At 31.7% G+C, this 17,243-nt stretch overlaps 2 protein-coding genes across 4 annotated transcripts; one reads left to right on the plus strand and one right to left on the minus strand.

Moving 5' to 3' along the window:
• Positions 1 to 1,064: 1,064 nt before the first annotated feature.
• On the minus strand, positions 1,065 to 9,232 carry LOC131616112 (actin-related protein 4). 2 transcript variants are annotated; one of them, XM_058887360.1, is made up of 20 exons: positions 8,948 to 9,232; positions 8,770 to 8,861; positions 8,334 to 8,507; positions 8,149 to 8,222; positions 7,694 to 7,774; positions 7,544 to 7,604; positions 7,399 to 7,448; positions 6,885 to 6,939; positions 5,016 to 5,093; positions 4,875 to 4,928; positions 4,352 to 4,405; positions 4,218 to 4,278; positions 3,884 to 3,935; positions 3,610 to 3,676; positions 3,168 to 3,230; positions 2,781 to 2,843; positions 2,210 to 2,272; positions 1,984 to 2,048; positions 1,464 to 1,532; positions 1,065 to 1,343 (listed from the first exon to the last, which is right to left on the minus strand). In XM_058887360.1, exons 1-20 carry the CDS (start codon positions 8,958 to 8,960, stop codon positions 1,298 to 1,300), a joined length of 1,335 nt encoding a protein of 444 aa, XP_058743343.1. In that variant the 5' UTR covers positions 8,961 to 9,232; the 3' UTR covers positions 1,065 to 1,297. The 2 variants fall into 2 exon arrangements, with proteins under 2 accessions (XP_058743343.1, XP_058743342.1); XM_058887359.1 differs by having other exon boundaries at positions 7,694 to 7,777; positions 8,948 to 9,231.
• Positions 9,233 to 12,907: 3,675 nt separating this feature from the next.
• Positions 12,908 to 16,115, plus strand: LOC131617981 (beta-fructofuranosidase, cell wall isozyme-like). Of its 2 annotated transcripts, XM_058889251.1 has the most exons (7): positions 12,908 to 13,107; positions 13,275 to 13,283; positions 13,545 to 14,401; positions 14,491 to 14,652; positions 15,007 to 15,251; positions 15,346 to 15,436; positions 15,776 to 16,115. In XM_058889251.1, the coding sequence occupies exons 1-7, from the start codon at positions 12,951 to 12,953 to the stop codon at positions 15,962 to 15,964; spliced, it is 1,710 nt and encodes a 569-aa protein (XP_058745234.1). In that variant the 5' UTR covers positions 12,908 to 12,950; the 3' UTR covers positions 15,965 to 16,115. The 2 variants fall into 2 exon arrangements, with proteins under 2 accessions (XP_058745234.1, XP_058745235.1); XM_058889252.1 differs by lacking the exon at positions 13,275 to 13,283.
• Positions 16,116 to 17,243: the final 1,128 nt, after the last annotated feature.

Here is a 17,243-nt window from a genome sequence, read left to right on the forward strand (position 1 = left end):
TATAATATATATATATATATATATATATATATATATATATATATATATATATATATATATATATATATATATATATATATATATATATATATATATATATATATATATATATATATATATATATTGTGAGAATATGGGGCGGGGTGGGTACCTTAACCGAGCCCATACCCGCTTATTTTTGTGGTTAATTGTTTGTGTCCATGTCTGTACTCATTTTGCGGGTTTTTATCCTACCCATTATGAATATTTTTTTAGGATATCCGTTGGAGATGAGTACAATTGTCTGTCAATTTTATTCTTTTGTTTTTAGAATCACTTTTGTTCTAATAATTTTATTATATTGATTGTATTGTATGTCTATCTTTATCTAGTTTTAGTTTTTTTAAGTTTGTTCAAAATCAAGACAAAGATTTACACAACCTTGTTCTAAGCACGCTATTAACTTGAAGTTTGAGATTAATTTTATTTAATGGTTTGTTTTGAACAATGGTTATTGGCTGTGTTGTTATTGCAATGGTTCATAGAGATCTATAAACAGTGCCTTACTTTGATATTAGTTTATTTGTTTATATTTCTATATGGTTTTTTTAATTTTTAAAAATTAGCATGTGTTGTAACCTTTGGAAAAAACTAAGTTGTGTTATTTCTGACTATCAGTTGGACTCTTTGTCTTATTGCTAATAATATTTCAGAAAAATTCAAAATGCAAGAGGAGTTATGTAACAAGGGCGACTTCGAAGGATTGAGGATGACATTAAAGAAAGATGGTACATAACATTTACTAGGTTAATATTTAAGAAAAGAAAAAAAGATGAAACAATCGAATATCACTGCATTTACTAGTTGAGTTAGTAACACTTTAATAAACTTAAATTAATACAAATTCCTTTTTTCCCAAATTTTTTAATTTTTTTTTATAAAATAATAATTTCTAAATTGAAAGTTTGCACAAATGTTATATTAACTCTAGATTCTCTCATTTTTAAAGAGAAACTAAAATGTGTACCCATACACAACAATACACAGCTTCGAAGAGTATACAATTTTTACGTCAATCAAAACTATTTATCAAATAAAACTACTCAATAATTATATGTAAATGGCAATTCTCATGCCCGGTTAAATTAAATTTACACAGAAGTGAAACTCAATTTGTTAAATAAGAAAATATTACAGACTCTAAGCACACTCCACATCAGAATAGATTACAGTAATAATTAGATTGTGATTCATCTTGAGGTCAACATGATAAAACCAAGATAGAGATCAGTGGCAAGATCCACGTACCAATCGCAATTCAAGGACACTTCCTTTGGATATATGAAGCTCCATGCTCTTCATACCTATCAGAGTGCATTAAAACAGTTTAGTGGTTAAAGTAATTCCTTATGAGAAAATTTTGAAGCTTAATTTCATAGTCATGATTGATGGGGACAGGCGTATGTTTGAGTGAGGGAAATTACTCGGATTTGGAGAACCACATTTGTTGGAAGGAACCAAGAGAAGCCAGTATACTGCCACCTATCCAGACACTGCCCATAAAATCATTATCACGAGTTAGAGAACAATTCATACTTTGAAGCATCAACAATCACTCCCCATATAACATCATATTTCTAAGCCTCCCCCTTGACATTGAAAGAAATGGGAAGAATATAGGGGACTAGTTTTATAAGCCTAGCTGAACTATACAACAAAGTCTACATGGACATAAATAGAAGACCCCACCAATAAAAATTAAGATATTTTGTACTTCATCCAGTATTCTAGTGCTTAGAAACTATTGTATTTGCAACTAAAAATAATAACTCAATATGTTTAAAGTTTATATGTTTTCTAATTTTATTTTGGTGTGCGAATTTTCAGAGCATGAAAACTTGATCTAAGTTTTTCTCATTTTTGTACATGTCTGCACTGCCCGTAATTCCTGTGGCTTCCAAAATATGTACCCAACAAATTTACTAAGACAGAGAGAGATCGCACCTAAACCTCCTTTCAGTAGCATTACCACTGGCCAATACCTTTACTCTAGCAGCCTGAGGGGATTCCTGCATCAGAAATGAAATTTTAGTCAATTTTTACAACATCTAACTTCTCAAGCTTAAAAGAGGACTGAGCATAGCAAACATAGACCAACTGGTTGAGACAGTAAAACCAAAACAGCAAGAGTTGAAAGATAAACAACAAGGGCTCCTGAATTACATCATACCTCTAGCAAATCTTTCTCAAGGCGTTCCTTCAGTTGTTGCATTGAAGCTGTGCCGCCAGCAAGCTGAAAGAGAAATGAAATCAACTTTAAACATGGAGGTAAATAAATTTGTATAATATGCTTCGATCATTATATTCAGTACACCAAAAAGGCAAAACCTATCAAACAGATAACTCCATTATATGGTTTCAGCAAGTATTTGATGATTGAATTGAATTTGTGAGTATAGGTCAGCTGACTACAAAATAAAACTCAAAGCATTCTAACCAAGACTAAAAAATGAGTTTCAATGCATGTGCATCACAGAACTAAATAATCTTGCTTATTATTCAATCCTCAAAATATCTCAAAATTCTCAATCAGAAAGGACGGCCCATTTGCATGAAGGATCCAACTATGCTCCCATCAAAATGGTTATGGGACAGGTTAAAATGCATGCAGACTAGTCATGTATCCATTTTTATTTTAGACGCCAAAAGTCTCTGCTAAATTAAATTAAGATCTACATAGGAACTGGCTAGAGTATATGTACATAGGAACGGAGATAGAAGGAAACAATAAATAACATTACCAGTATGCTACTAAACAATTCTCTTCGAATGTCAACATCACACTTATTAATGCTCTCAATAACCTGCAAATATTCAAAGGAATGTAAATAAATCAGAAACAGAAATGTAGAACCCTAAAAAGAAAACAATGACTACAATAAAAGTTTTCCCTTGCTGAGATCAGCTACATGAATCAAATGATGGCATAATGTCCAATCATGTCTAAAGAGAGACCATATAAAAGCAAGTCTTTCTAATGGTCTGGCCTACAATTTTCACCGATCATATCCTTCTACCCTAGATTTTGAATTATGCTCAACCATTTGAGATACTTAAAAGAACAGCAACTGCCTTGTCCCACTGTCTGATTCTTGAGATACTCTAAACAAAGATAAAAAATATCTTACCATCTGAGGAAGCCCACGAACTGAAGGAGCAATTTCAGCAAAGCTCTCCATGCCTGGAATTGACTGCAATTTACATAAACACGACATAAGAGCAAAATAACAGAGAATATGATTGATAAGTAATATACAGAACAGCAAGAAGAAAAAATATAAGCACAACAAAAACCAAACAAACAAGTTTGCATAGTGCAACCTCAAAATTAAACACCCAGCCAATCTATGAGAAATTTTAGCAAGGACGCAGAGAAAGCTTGTAGAAAGATACTTTGAAGAAGCTACACTTTTTTTAATTTAATACAGTACAATCAAAATGAAAAGAATCTCATGTAGGCCTTTAATAGGCATGATGATAATTAGATTATATTTTACTAAATAATCTTTGAACTCCCATTGCCAGAAGTTTAGAATACTAAATGCATGATAAATCTTTTAGGTCTCATACCTGAGCCAGGGATGGATTGAAAAGAACATCTGGAATCTTAAATCTGTCAGCTCCAACTTCAATTGTCCTATAGTGTAAATTTTGAAGAAAAAAATTGTCATGAAAACCTCACACCAAGGATAATTAGGCTATGAAATATGAATGATTGCAAATACTAGAAACATGTTTTATCAAGATTTCCAGATGAAACATAACTCAATTCCCCCCCCCCCCCCCCCCCCCCCCCCCCCCCCCATCTCCACTATTTCTATGAGCAAAAATAACTGCAACTTACTGGCCATCAGGAAGCTCATACGAGGTCGTTGGGATGTTAGAATATGCACTCTCTGCCAAATAAAGAAAAATAGATGTCATATATTGGAACTTCTTGGATAAATTCTAATGGAGTCGAGAAGATAAAAGCATCTACAAGAGCTATAAAGAGTTAACTGAAAAATATGTAAACCTAGATTTATCATTAAATCAGATCATTGAAAAAGCATCACATGCAACCCACCTCAAAGCACATAGACCGTGTAAAAGCAAATCAAATTACAAGAGATGACAAATCAAGTTATCTTAACAAGATTCAAAACATTATATGGGATGAGAATAACAGGTATACAAACCATCATATGGAGTATCTGGAGCGCGGCACACACATTCCTTGATATCACTAGCAATCGCCCTCTGTCACAAGAAAATAGTTACTAGATATATGAAACATGACATTTAATGAGGTAAAACATGATCAGTGACAGACCTGGGAGTAGAGTTTGTAGCTTTCAGTTGTATTTGGAAAATCCAAATCTACAGTCTGTAAGATTCAGAAATTATAAGAAAAATGATCATTGATGCAGTTCATTACAACTACAACCAAAATCGTATTGAAAGGTTTTTCAAAATCAGTTTAATGCAATGAATAAGAAAATAATGGGATTTTAGCTTACTATCATTTGCCCCAAAAGTTCTAGAGTTTTTTTTAAATTGAATAACGATATAAAAGAAAGAATAGACATGGGGTTACAAATGTTATTAAAATAAAGAAAATGTATACAAACAGCATACGCCATTATCTCTTTAATACTTTTAGTTTTAAGAAACTAATCTTGGCACAACTTTTGCAGAAATATTTTGAACGAGGAGGGGGGTTACCATACTCTCCAGGTTCACTATCTTTGTGTTTGGGGAGGGGAGGGGAGGGTGTTCTGCGTACACTGGTGATTACAAGGATGTAAAAGAAAAAACGGTTACTAACAGGTCGTCAATATGAAAACACATAATACCTGAAACTCTCCAGGGCGTATTTCCTTCCTCCTAAAGGAATACCTAGGTTTCATCTGTACAAAATAAGGGAAAATCTCAGGCAGATAAAATCAAAGCACCTTTACCATTGACAAATATAATAGCTAGTGTTTGTAACCCACCACAATACCCTTGCTTTCCAAGCTTTTCATCAAGCAGTCTGTAAGAAATTCTCCTCCGATTGGAGAGGTTGCCACAGCCTTGTGTTGTAAAAATAGTTGATATAATCAGACAGAAAAGCTTAGTATTAGCCAAATATCAATTACGGGCTAGAATGAGATCTTGAATTATTAAATATATAGAGCATAACAAATGAAATTATGAATATATGGAGCATACATAACTCCCTCCGTCTCAAAAAATGTTTTATTTGAGCCGTGTGCGGTTTTTAAGAAAATTGTTAGATGTGTTGATTTTAATGATATAATTAGTATCGTCTACTAGAGTACCCTTATTAGTTGTAGTTAGTGAAGTAGTTGAATAGAGTGAAAAGAAATAAATAAGAGTATAGTAGTGAAAAAATATTAATAAATGTTGCATTGGTATTTGAAAGAGACAATTATTGAGACTGAAAAAATGTAAATGAGACATTTTTCTAAGACGGAGGAAGTAATTCCTAGTCAACAATTAGTGCCTTATATATATTCATGAACACCCATATATAAATTTTTAATTACGGTCTATTTTCTTTTTCTACAGAATCAAAATGGTAAATGATTAAGTAGTAATATGGAGACTATGCCAATATGTGTATTATTCATATGTAACTAAAACAACAACCAAATCCTTCTCATCTAGATGAGCCAAATACATGGATCAAATTGCAATATAATAGCCTAGCTCTATGGTGCTTAAGTGGAACACGTGTTATACTCTGCACAAGTTTGTTTTCACCATGGGATCAATAAGTCCCACCACTGAATCAAGTGAAACATGATGGGACTTATTGATTCAATGGTGGAAAACAAACTTGTGCATGGCACAACACTATCAGACTTGTTCACCATTGAAGGATATAATATCCTACCATAAATCATGTCTAAATACAGACCATTTGACCAAAAATCTTTCTTAATCATTTGACTCTACTTCCTCTACATGTCCAAAGCACCTAAGATGAGATTCTAGAATAGAAGCTACCCCCTACTTTTTTCCAACGATATCATTTCTTATTCAATATTGTCTTGTGTGATCGCTTCTCCATTATAGCATTCTTATCTTTGCAATGCTGGTTTGATTTTATTGTTGAGTTTTTCTACCGTGCATTTATTTCCATTTTCCATCTCCAGTTTTCAACTATAAGGTCATTTTTGGCAACTCTTGCTATTAGACTCAACTCAAATCCCTCTCATATAAAGTAAAAATTTCTCTCCAAGTTTACTTAGACCTGCTTGCATTTAATACCGTATTTTATTTCTACTTAAACAACAATGTCTTCCAAAGCATGTCTCCTTATCTCAACTCTCAAGCTCAGTTTATTCCTTCTCCCCACTCTCAAACTAAGTCTATATCATATGCATAAAATATGCAGTGCACCATGACGCCCTGCCTTGATTATGCTCGATGAGCAAATCCAAACCAAGATAAAAAAGATAAGGACTCAGTTGACCTTTGACGTAAACTAAGAATAATAGAAAACCCTTGCTTAGTTGTTCCGCTATCACCTTATGAACATAATTTCTTATCCTGGTCAGAACCTACTGTGCATATCTTTGATTGCTCAATTATAAGCATTACAAGTACAAATATTTTTCTTCTCTACAACCTTAAATAAAACCCCTCTTGAGAACATATTGTCTACCTTAGCCACTACCTATATGATAAAAGACATGTAAATATAAATAGTAATTACAAATTTAGAAGACTTTTTACAACCAGGTTATTTTTCCAGAAATTGGATACCAAATCAAATATAGTTCTATCAAATGAAAATATGATTTGATTCAATTACATGACAAGTTAATTCTATTTGATTCATTAATAACAAATACCTTCTGAAGAACATAGCCATCATGAACCGGTGCAACTGTAGTAGATCCTCCACCACTGAGAGCAATGGAATAATAAGAAAACATCTCATCAACAACGCTTCCAGCATTATATTCCAGCTTAAAAAGTAAACTAATATATTTAACTTTCAAACAGTTGGTGGTTGGATATGAACGGGCTCTCAATTTCGGGTTAGCTTTGTTATTCAAATAATTGTGAAATTGTTCTTAAGAAACTTACTCAGTCAGTTTGGTTCAAGGACGAATTGTTGGAACAGTGCATATGTAATCTTTGCTCTTAGTCACATTGTTTCAAGGGTGATTCCTCAATACTATCCTAGTACATTTAGTATATCCTATTGGTTTAATATACCAGTTCTAACACTATTCTTCCATATACAATATGTTTAAAAGTTAGCCATTGAAATGCATAACTAATTTAAAATATCACCAATCATACTACCAAATTAAAAAATAATAATAATACTAGCAAGCATTTAACTCAATGATATCTTACCTATCAACAACTAATGATGTGGCACGTCCTGATGCAAAAGAAGTCAGAACCTATAAGTCAAACAAGAGTAAAATTTCAATTCTCCCTTGATAACATATATTATTTTATTTTAGAGATATAGGTTAGTGTAGGACTATTCACTTACAGCATTTTTTGCCAAAAATAGTGCAGGTGCTTTGTATTTCTCAAACATGAGCTCCGCTGCCCTGCAAGAATCACAACAAACTGACTTATACATATTGATGTTTTAAACACAGCTCCATTAAATCTAGATGATAAATTATAGCAAGAACACCTTTCTCTCTGTTGTGGAGCATTTGAAGAAGGCTCTGCCAGGAGCATGGGATGTTCTTTAGGATCAATCAATAGGCACTCCCTACTAAAAAAGAAAAATGCCAATTTAAGGATTAATCAATTCATGAAGCATGTGACATAAAATACTCAAAAAAGAAAAAACAATACAAGGGAAAAACTACTAAACCAAAAAATGAAGAAAAACTATCGCATACTGAAAATATTTCATTTAACCATGTTGAGAAAGTAACCACTAACAACACAAGAAGCGGTATTCCACTAGATAGGGCCAGCTACATGATTTTAACATAAAGCTCTTTAGAAACAAAAGTAGTCAATCATATAATAAGTTCATTTAGCGTATGGGGTATAGAATGGTTTCTTCTACAGTCTCTTTGGCCTTCCTCTATTCTTTTCAACATACTGTCTTAGACGGATTATAACATCAGTATAAACCTGAAGGCATGATCCCAAATGCTGTCAACGATATCCCAGTCAGCAACAAGTCCATCCTTCAGTGGAGACAGTACCTGACATCGTGAAATCAAAAGTTAAGTACATCTAATATTAATTAAAAAATTTGAAAGCTATATTTCAAAAACTAATCAAGATCAAAAAGACATTACAAAAGGGTTGGTTACCTCCATAAAATCTCTTCGGTAGCCCAAGGACTGAGATCCTACATACAATTTTCTCTTTCCCTTGGCTTTATCACCCTCAACATTTCTACTATTATTCTTCGATTCACCAGAGCCAGAGTTCTTTTCAGGATCATCCGATTCATCAACATCCATTTGATCAATAGCTCCAACAACCTAAGTTCACATGAGTCAAGACAAAACTCCTTATCATCATATAACCATACTCTTCCTCAAATGAATAAATCACTAACACCCATAGATTATAATCTATCTACCAAATTATAAATCATACATTAACCTAAGAACACTGGAACCACAGCAAAAATTGAAAGCAGCTAATGCCATTGAAACTGGAACCACGACAAAAATCCAAAAAATAAATAAATAAATAAAATCTAAAAAAGGAGAAAAATAAAAAGTTTAATGAAGACATTACAGAAGGAAACACGGCCTTAGGAGCATCTTCTCCGGCATAACCAGCTTTACAGGTATGTGAACCCAGATCAATCACAATAGCTGAAACTTCATCTGTGAATTCAACAAAATGAAGAATGCTGAGAAGTAGAACAGAAATAATTAAGTAAGAACTAAACATAACTTGTTTTTGCACTCACCGCCGCCGTACATGACTGTAACAGTCCCGTGAACTCGACGGGAGAATTAGGGCTTATTACTTAGTTCTGAAATTTACGGTTTTGGAGATTTCTGTTTCTATGATTTCAAGAGAGAGGTGGGTGGGAGTGAGACTCCGATGACGAAGTACGCCGCCGCGGTGGTTGCCGGCGAAGGAGGAGGAGAAGCGCGCGCGATTTGAAGAAGAAAAGCTAGGGTATATGCATTTTACGGGCTACTGTTTTTCGATAAACCCACGCGAATTGCTACTGGCATCGTCATTTTTTCTAAATACACGCGTAAGGAGTTTAAAAATTTATTTAAAATTATTTATTTTATTTCGAACTAAAACATTCAGAAAGTACAAGCAACACTTTATTATATAACTTTAGCTTATTTAAAAAAAAATATTTGTTTTACAATAATATCATAAATATTTATGTTCAATTTATTTTTTAAAAATTTATCAAAATTAATTAAAATAAGTTTATAAACACGTTGTCAGACATTTTTTTTTACAAATTATATTAAACTTCAAAAATAAACTCTAATCAAAATTAATTAAGAGTTGGTTCACACATGTGGATTCAATTTTGGTTGTCTATGTAAGGACATTTTTATGGATAATCTATAAGTGCTTCTGTAAATGATTTTTAAACCGATGTGAAGACATATTTGTGAGTTGGCCTAAGTGCCAATATTGTGTCTTGTGAATTGGTCAAGAAATTCACAGATGATTATTTCTTCACATATACTCGTATTCGTTGAAATATATTAAATAAGACATTCCTAACAAAGTTATGTCGGTATTTAAACCTTTGAAGATCTCTACAATGAACCACATGTTCCCCTAAGATATATCAGCATGCCTTTCGACAAATAGTGCAAACGTAATAAACATAAAATAAAGGAATCATAATGTGATATTTAAGGATAGTATGATATTCAGTCGATGACATATGTTGGCTTTCCTCGTCAATAGGAATAACCATACCATAAATCTTGACCATGTGATACTTGCAAACAAACAAAATTATTTTATGCCGTGTAACTATATCAAAATTTACCTCCATATCTTAAACATTTTTACTAAAAAATGCACTATCAAAACATGTTCGACTTTAGGGGTGATAGTGCCCTTGCTAGTAAAGTTAGTAAGGTCAAATTCCCTTATAATTGATTGGCTTTGCATGACTTCAACTTATCGCTTCTTTACAAGAGATTATTCTACATTACCCTGCGCTCGAGTTGGTTTTGTTCTCGTTGTTCAATTTTTTTTGGATTTTATTTCATCATCATGTCCTTCATAATTTTATTTTATCATAAAGTCCTCCATGAATTTACTTTATCATATGGTCTTTCATGATTTTATTTCATCATATAATCCTCCTTAATTCTATTTTATCATATGGTCTTTCATAATTTTTTGTTATCATTTCGCATGCATGATTTTATACCACCTAAGATATGGAGTGGCTAGCTACCAAGAAGAGGTGTGTCAAATGCACCTTCGTTCGCCCTATTTTGGGTTTTGTCACATCGGGTGTGTGTTAGTTGTATATTAGGAAAAACAATCATACAACTAAGCATAGATTATTGAATTATTTATTTCAAAGGTATTACATAAGAGAGGTATTTCCAATTTACATAAGTCGGATTTAGAAAAATATTTCAACTAAAATATCATTTGATCTTTGTCGCATTCCATGTCCTTAGAATTGGTTCCCTAAACAAGGTTTCCATGGAGTGTAACGAGAATAACTTGATGGGTCCAACTTTAATCTTTTCACGAATGACATGACAATCGATTTTTATGTGTTTTGATCTTTCATGAAATAATGAATTATGAGTAAGGCAATTGCAAAGTTGTTGTCGTAGTAAACATAAGTTGGTTGATTGAAAGAGTAATTCAAATCCTTGTATAAATTATGTAGCAATTGAATTTCATAAGCTAAACAAGCCAATGTTTGATATTCTGCTTCAGAGCGGCTCCGAGAAATAATGCTTTGATTTTTTTTATTTCCACGAGATTAGAGATTAGCCAAAAAATAGTGCATAACACGTGATTGATTTTCTGGAAATAGGGCAGGCCACCCGATTCGAATCTTCAAAACCCAATAAAGGGAAGTATCATATGGAGTATTAAAGGGCTTGGTAGCAAGCTACCCAAAAGTTCTAATGTGTATTTTCTTTGATTGATAAAAATACCTTTGGAAGATATGGCAACTTCAATGCCAAGATAAAAAATCTAAAGTTCCCTAAATCCTTAATTTTAAAACATTCCTGAAGAAAGGATTTCACAGATAAAATTTTCGAGAAATCATTTCCATCCAAGACAATATCATCAATTTATATAAGTAATGCAGTAAAAGAAGAATTGTGATGTTTAGTAAATAGAAAATAGTCAACAAGAGAGTGTTTATAACTAATTGAAAGTAATGAATCAAACAGCTTACACCAGTGTCTACTAGTTTGTTTGAGCCCATTAATGGACTTTTGTAGCTCGCAGACTTTGATATTAGTGTAGACAGAATTAGATAAAACAAGACATTTAAGTGAGGTCGTGTATGTACACTTCTTCGTGTAAGAAAACATTACTACATCTCATTGTTCCAAAAACCAACCTTTAAGTGAAGCTAAAACAATGAGAGATCTTATCATGGCGAGCTTTACAACCGAATAAAAGGTTTCATAGTAATCTATACCTTTAACTTAAAAGTAACCTTTTGTTACGAGACGTGCTTTATAGCGCTCTATAGAGCCATATGTATTATATTTAATCTTGTATACCCATTTGCAATCTATTAGATTTTAATTAGGAGTTAAATCAATAATATACCAAGTGTTAATTCCATGGCAAGTCAGCATGAGGGGTGACGCAATTTGGAATCTTGGTTTCTCAAGGGGGGGATCACAAATTTTTTAAGGGGAGAAAATCAAATCTCGCTTGTTTGGCAGGGGGTATCATATATTAAACCATATATTCTAATAGATACTATCAATGTTTTAAAAATCAGATCAGTAAGTCAAATTGGTTAAGGTACTGGTCATGGGTTCATTGGTCGAACTAGTGAGTCATTGGTCGAACTGTATGATTAAACCTGATAACTCGATTGTATAAATCGGTCTCTAAAACAAAATTATATATTTATTAAATCGGTCGAACTGGATGATTCGGCCTCTAAAAAATATCACGACACCTACAAAATTCCAATTTTCAAAATCTCATAATTTCCTATTTTCATTTTTTAAATTCAAATTCTAAATATAATTATCACACACAACAAAATAATACAAAATACACATCTAAATAAATTTCGAATTAGGTCTAATTGCAAACGAGGGAAAGTTGTTACAAATAAATTTTTGAATAAAATCTAATTATTTTTTAATTTCATTTTTTAAAAAAGAATATTAAAACGGTGTGGTTTTGTCTGAAAAAAGTGCATTTGATCTGCCAATTTTCTAAAATCGTCAGCTCACAGATTTTTATCAATTTTGACTGATTCCTACTAGTTCAATAACATACTCGATCCAACAACCAGTCTACTGACCTTTCCAATTTCCAATTTGATCGGTCCTACCGACCGATTCAGTCCGATTTTTAAACATTAACAACCATGATAATGTAAATTTAACATCATACAAAAAAGAAATTTATTTTTGGTTATGCCAAGAGGTTACATATTCCTATTATATAATGAATGCAAAATAACTTTGACCTAATTAATAGAAAAGTAGTTATATATCCTAACAACCTGATATATCCCTAAAAGAGAAAAACATAAGAGGAAAATAATAAAACATTATAAATTATTTATATGTAAAATTTATACTCAATTTTTTGTGGTGGATACTTAAGAATTCTCCGATACATACATTATACAATTAATACTAAAAAACTATAAAAATGATTGTTTCCTCCACTTCTGCCCTTCAACAATCTCTATCTATAAATAGATGGCCATAAGGCACTAGTTTCCTTTATCATTTTTACACTACAACATGAGAACTTCTTGGTTGTTGTCTAAAATTTTCTTCCTTATTCTCTATGGTGTTGTCCATATTGAAGCTTTCCATCAAACTCATTCTTCTACCTTTAATTTGAACCAAACATATAAGCCTTCTTTTCACTTCCAACCTTCCAAAAATTGGATGAATGGTACTTACTTCAACTTCATTATTTTTTAATTCAATTAGTAACCTCTTTTCATGACATTACACTCATCCACTTTATAATCACTTTTTTATCTTATGAGTTTTCTTTTGTTTATTGTTTTTTCTTACTCTTGGCATGATATGGTGGAAATATATGGAATGGACTTGTAGACCCTAATGGTTAGTTCTACTCTTACTCTCACATACACACATTTGTTATAGTATATAGAGGTGGGGGTAGCAAAATAAATTCGCCCTGTAGGACATATTTGTTTTGTCTGTACTTTTTTACGCGACGAATTAAAATTTTAGACTTGCACTCTCTAATATGTTTGTTCCACGCATTCTATTTTTTTCTGAGTTTGCGTGGATACTAACAAGAATTTTTGCAACTTTTAATATATTTTAATTATTAATTAAATGTTTTTGTATGTGAATTAGGTCCTATGAGATACAAGGGACTATATCATATATTCTACCAACACAATCCAAAAGGAGCAACATGGAGCAACACTAGCATTGTTTGGGGCCATTCAGTTTCAAAGGATTTAGTGAATTGGTTCTCATTACCACATGCTCTTACTCCAACCAAACCCTATGACATCAATGGATGTTGGTCAGGTTCAATCACATTTCTCTCTAATAACAAACCAACCATCTTATACACTGGAATTGACAAAAATAACCACCAAACTCAAAATTTGGCTATACCAAAAAATGCATCTGATCCATTTCTTAAAGAATGGATAAAATCACCTAAGAATCCTTTAATGGTTCCAACTATAAGTAACAAAATTAATGCAACATCATTTAGGGACCCTACCACTGCTTGGATTGGTCATCATGATGGATTTTGGAGAGTACTTGTTGGAAGCCAAGAAAAGGGCAATAAGGGAATTACACTTTTATTTAAAAGTAAAGATTTTATTAATTGGGTTGAAGCTAAAACTCCATTTTATTCTGCCAAAAAAATTGGAATGATGGAGTGTCCTGATTTTTTTCCTATGTTGATTAATGGTTCAATTAATTATGGTATTAGGCATGTGCTTAAGGTTAGTTTATTTGATGTGGCACATGATTATTATTTGATTGGTACTTATGATACTGTTAAGGATGTTTTTATTCCTAATAAAGGGTTTGAGGAAAATAATAATGAGGTTTTAAGATATGATTATGGAAAGTTTTATGCATCTAAAACATTTTATGATGGTGTGAAAAAGAGAAGGGTGTTATGGGGTTGGGTTAATGAATCTTCAATTCAAGAGGATGATGTTCAAAAAGGTTGGTCTGGAATTCAGGTAACAATTTCTTTCTTTTTTTATGAATTACTTGATTTCAAGAAAATATTATGAACTTGATTAATAATATTTTGACTAATTATTTGCAGGCAATTCCTAGGACTATATGGCTTGATAAATTTGGGAAGCAATTGATCCAATGGCCTATAGTTGAGATTGAAAAACTACGGACCAAGCCTTTTGTAAACTTGCACTCCAAAGTGTTGAAAGGGAGAACATTGTTTGAAATTTCTGATGTCACGGCAGCACAGGTGAAATCTAATAACTAGTGTGTATGATTTTCTAACATCAGATGCGGTGAATCTTTTATATTTATAGAATCTAAAATTCATGCATAATAATATTGTGTTTTCTATATCATTTGATGTAATTTTTAAGAAGATTAGTTTTGTCATATAAAAAAGAACAACAACGTAATTTGTTGTTGGTTTATATTCTATTTTTGTATAATGTTTATAATATATATATATAAATTATGCATGATTCATATACAAAAAAATTATGATAATTTAGTGGAAGACAATTCATGTGACCACAACATATGTGTGGCATTACAATTGGTGAAGCATGCAAATTTTCCTCATTAATTTGTCATTTATTTTCAGGCTGATGTTGAAATATCATTTGAAGTGAATGATCTTGAAAAGGCACAAGCATTAGACCCTAGTTGGAAAATGGACCCTCAACATCTATGTAGTGAAAATGGTGCAAAAGCAAAAGAGACAGGATTAGGACCGTTTGGTTTACTAGTTTTGGCTTCAAAGGACATGCAAGAATACACGAGAATTTTCTTTAAGGTATTTAGAGCAAACAAAAAACATGTTGTGCTCATGTGTAGTGACCAAAGCAGGTACTTGTCTCTCCTCTTTCATTATCCATCAAATTCTCACCAAACTAAAGTGTCAATTTGAAGCAACTTTTTTTTTTATGTGTCTTCATTATAGGTCTTCTTTGAATCACAAGAATGATTTAACCACTTATGGAGCTTTTGTGGATGTGAACCCTCTTTATGATGAGTTGTCAATAAGAACATTGGTAAGTACTAACTAGGGGCCGTTTTTGAGGATTTGTAAGGCAATCTACAATACATTGTCTCACACTTTTTTATGATTAGGCTAAGTTAAAAAAAGGTTTCCGTACAAATATTTTACCGTTAATTTAAGGTAAATTACGACACTTTAAAAAAAATTTACGACTCAACTGAAGATAATTTTAGCTTGGATCTCTCAAAAGTTTGAAATAACTCTAGTGCTAACTACAAACAAAAATATATTTAAACAAAATCCATCAAACACCTTATAAATATATTTAAACATAGTCTTCTTTCTTCTTAAGCATCTAAGAAGTTTTTGTATAACTTTTTATTTTTGGCAGATAGATCACTCTGTGGTGGAGAGTTTTGGGGGACAAGGAAAAGCATGCATCACATCAAGAGTTTATCCAACGTTGGCAATCAATGATAAGGCACACCTTCATGTGTTTAATAATGGAACAGTTGATGTTAAGATCAAGAAATTGAGTGCATGGAGCATGAAAAAAGCAAAGATTAATGAAATATATTAATATAATTAAGAAAATAATGGAGATGGTGGAATAATTGAACAAGAAGAAATCACTTTTGTTCTTCTTGTTTAGTGGTTTATGTAACATGTTATGTCAATGACATTCCTTGTATTGGCATTTGAAAATAAAATAGTTATCATTTTGCCATATATAAATAAAATCTATAAACCTGTTCTATTCTAATAAATGAAAAAGTTATAATTATAGGACAAAATATAATGTTATAATAGTGTCATTGATGGAACAAAATGATAAATGGTTAAAATTGCATGACTAATGTTATAATTTATAACAATTATTTGAAATAAAACACTTAGTAATGTATAGATAATTTGTTTATCTAATAAATATTGTTAAATATTTTTTGAATACAATATTTATTGTAGTACTCAAACTTTTTCTTGTCGTGAATTAATATTTTGAGAACTTGGTCTTTACTCTTGAAATTTCTACATAAAGTTGTCAATGAATGACTAAAAATGTTTCTTGAAAACTAGTATTAATATATTATAATCTAATGATTAACCTAAAGACTTATAAATTAGCATAGAAAATAAAATAATATTGAAAATTATCTTCTAATTAGCTTGAGTTACCATGGCCATTGTGTATAAGATATTGACACCCTCTTTCTAAACACAAGTAAAGACTTTTATTCACTTTGGAATTTCTCCATAAAAGCCTTGGTTACATTTTTGTTGGTAATGCTTCTAAGCCTAATTTTTTTTCCTCTTAAATAGTTCTTTGGGCTAGGTTATAGGTCAATCCATTAATTGTCTATACTAATGAAATCTATAAAAGTCTTTTCAAAGCTCATTAAGGTTTCTTTGATGGTATTGATCTGGTCCACAATGTGTTATATCCTCTTTACTCACGTCGTCTTCTTCTTTCTTTCAAATCTTATTTTGCGAGCACTTTGTAGTCCGTGAAGATTTGTACAATGTTCATCTTCAACATTTTAGCAATTTCCATATTGTTTATGACTGTTGGAGCTTCTACGTCAAATAATTTTTGTTGGACATATAACTCCATACATAAGAGAAGAGATAAATTGTGGAGATTTAAAAAACTTTGATTGAAAATAAAATCATTTATTAAATTGAAGTTTGAAAATATTTTGAAAACCAAATGAGTAAATAAGAAGCGGAACAAAAAATAACTAGAGAGAGAAACACGGTAGATTTATACAAATTTGACCTAAATTTATCTACTCATGTTTCTAATAATTATTCTTGAGAGTATCCAAAAATACTTAAGAGCTTTTATAAGGATGTGCTCA

The sequence above is a fragment of the Vicia villosa genome, linkage group LG7, assembly GCF_029867415.1.
Source record: "Vicia villosa cultivar HV-30 ecotype Madison, WI linkage group LG7, Vvil1.0, whole genome shotgun sequence".
Classification (NCBI taxonomy): Eukaryota; Viridiplantae; Streptophyta; class Magnoliopsida; order Fabales; family Fabaceae; genus Vicia; species Vicia villosa.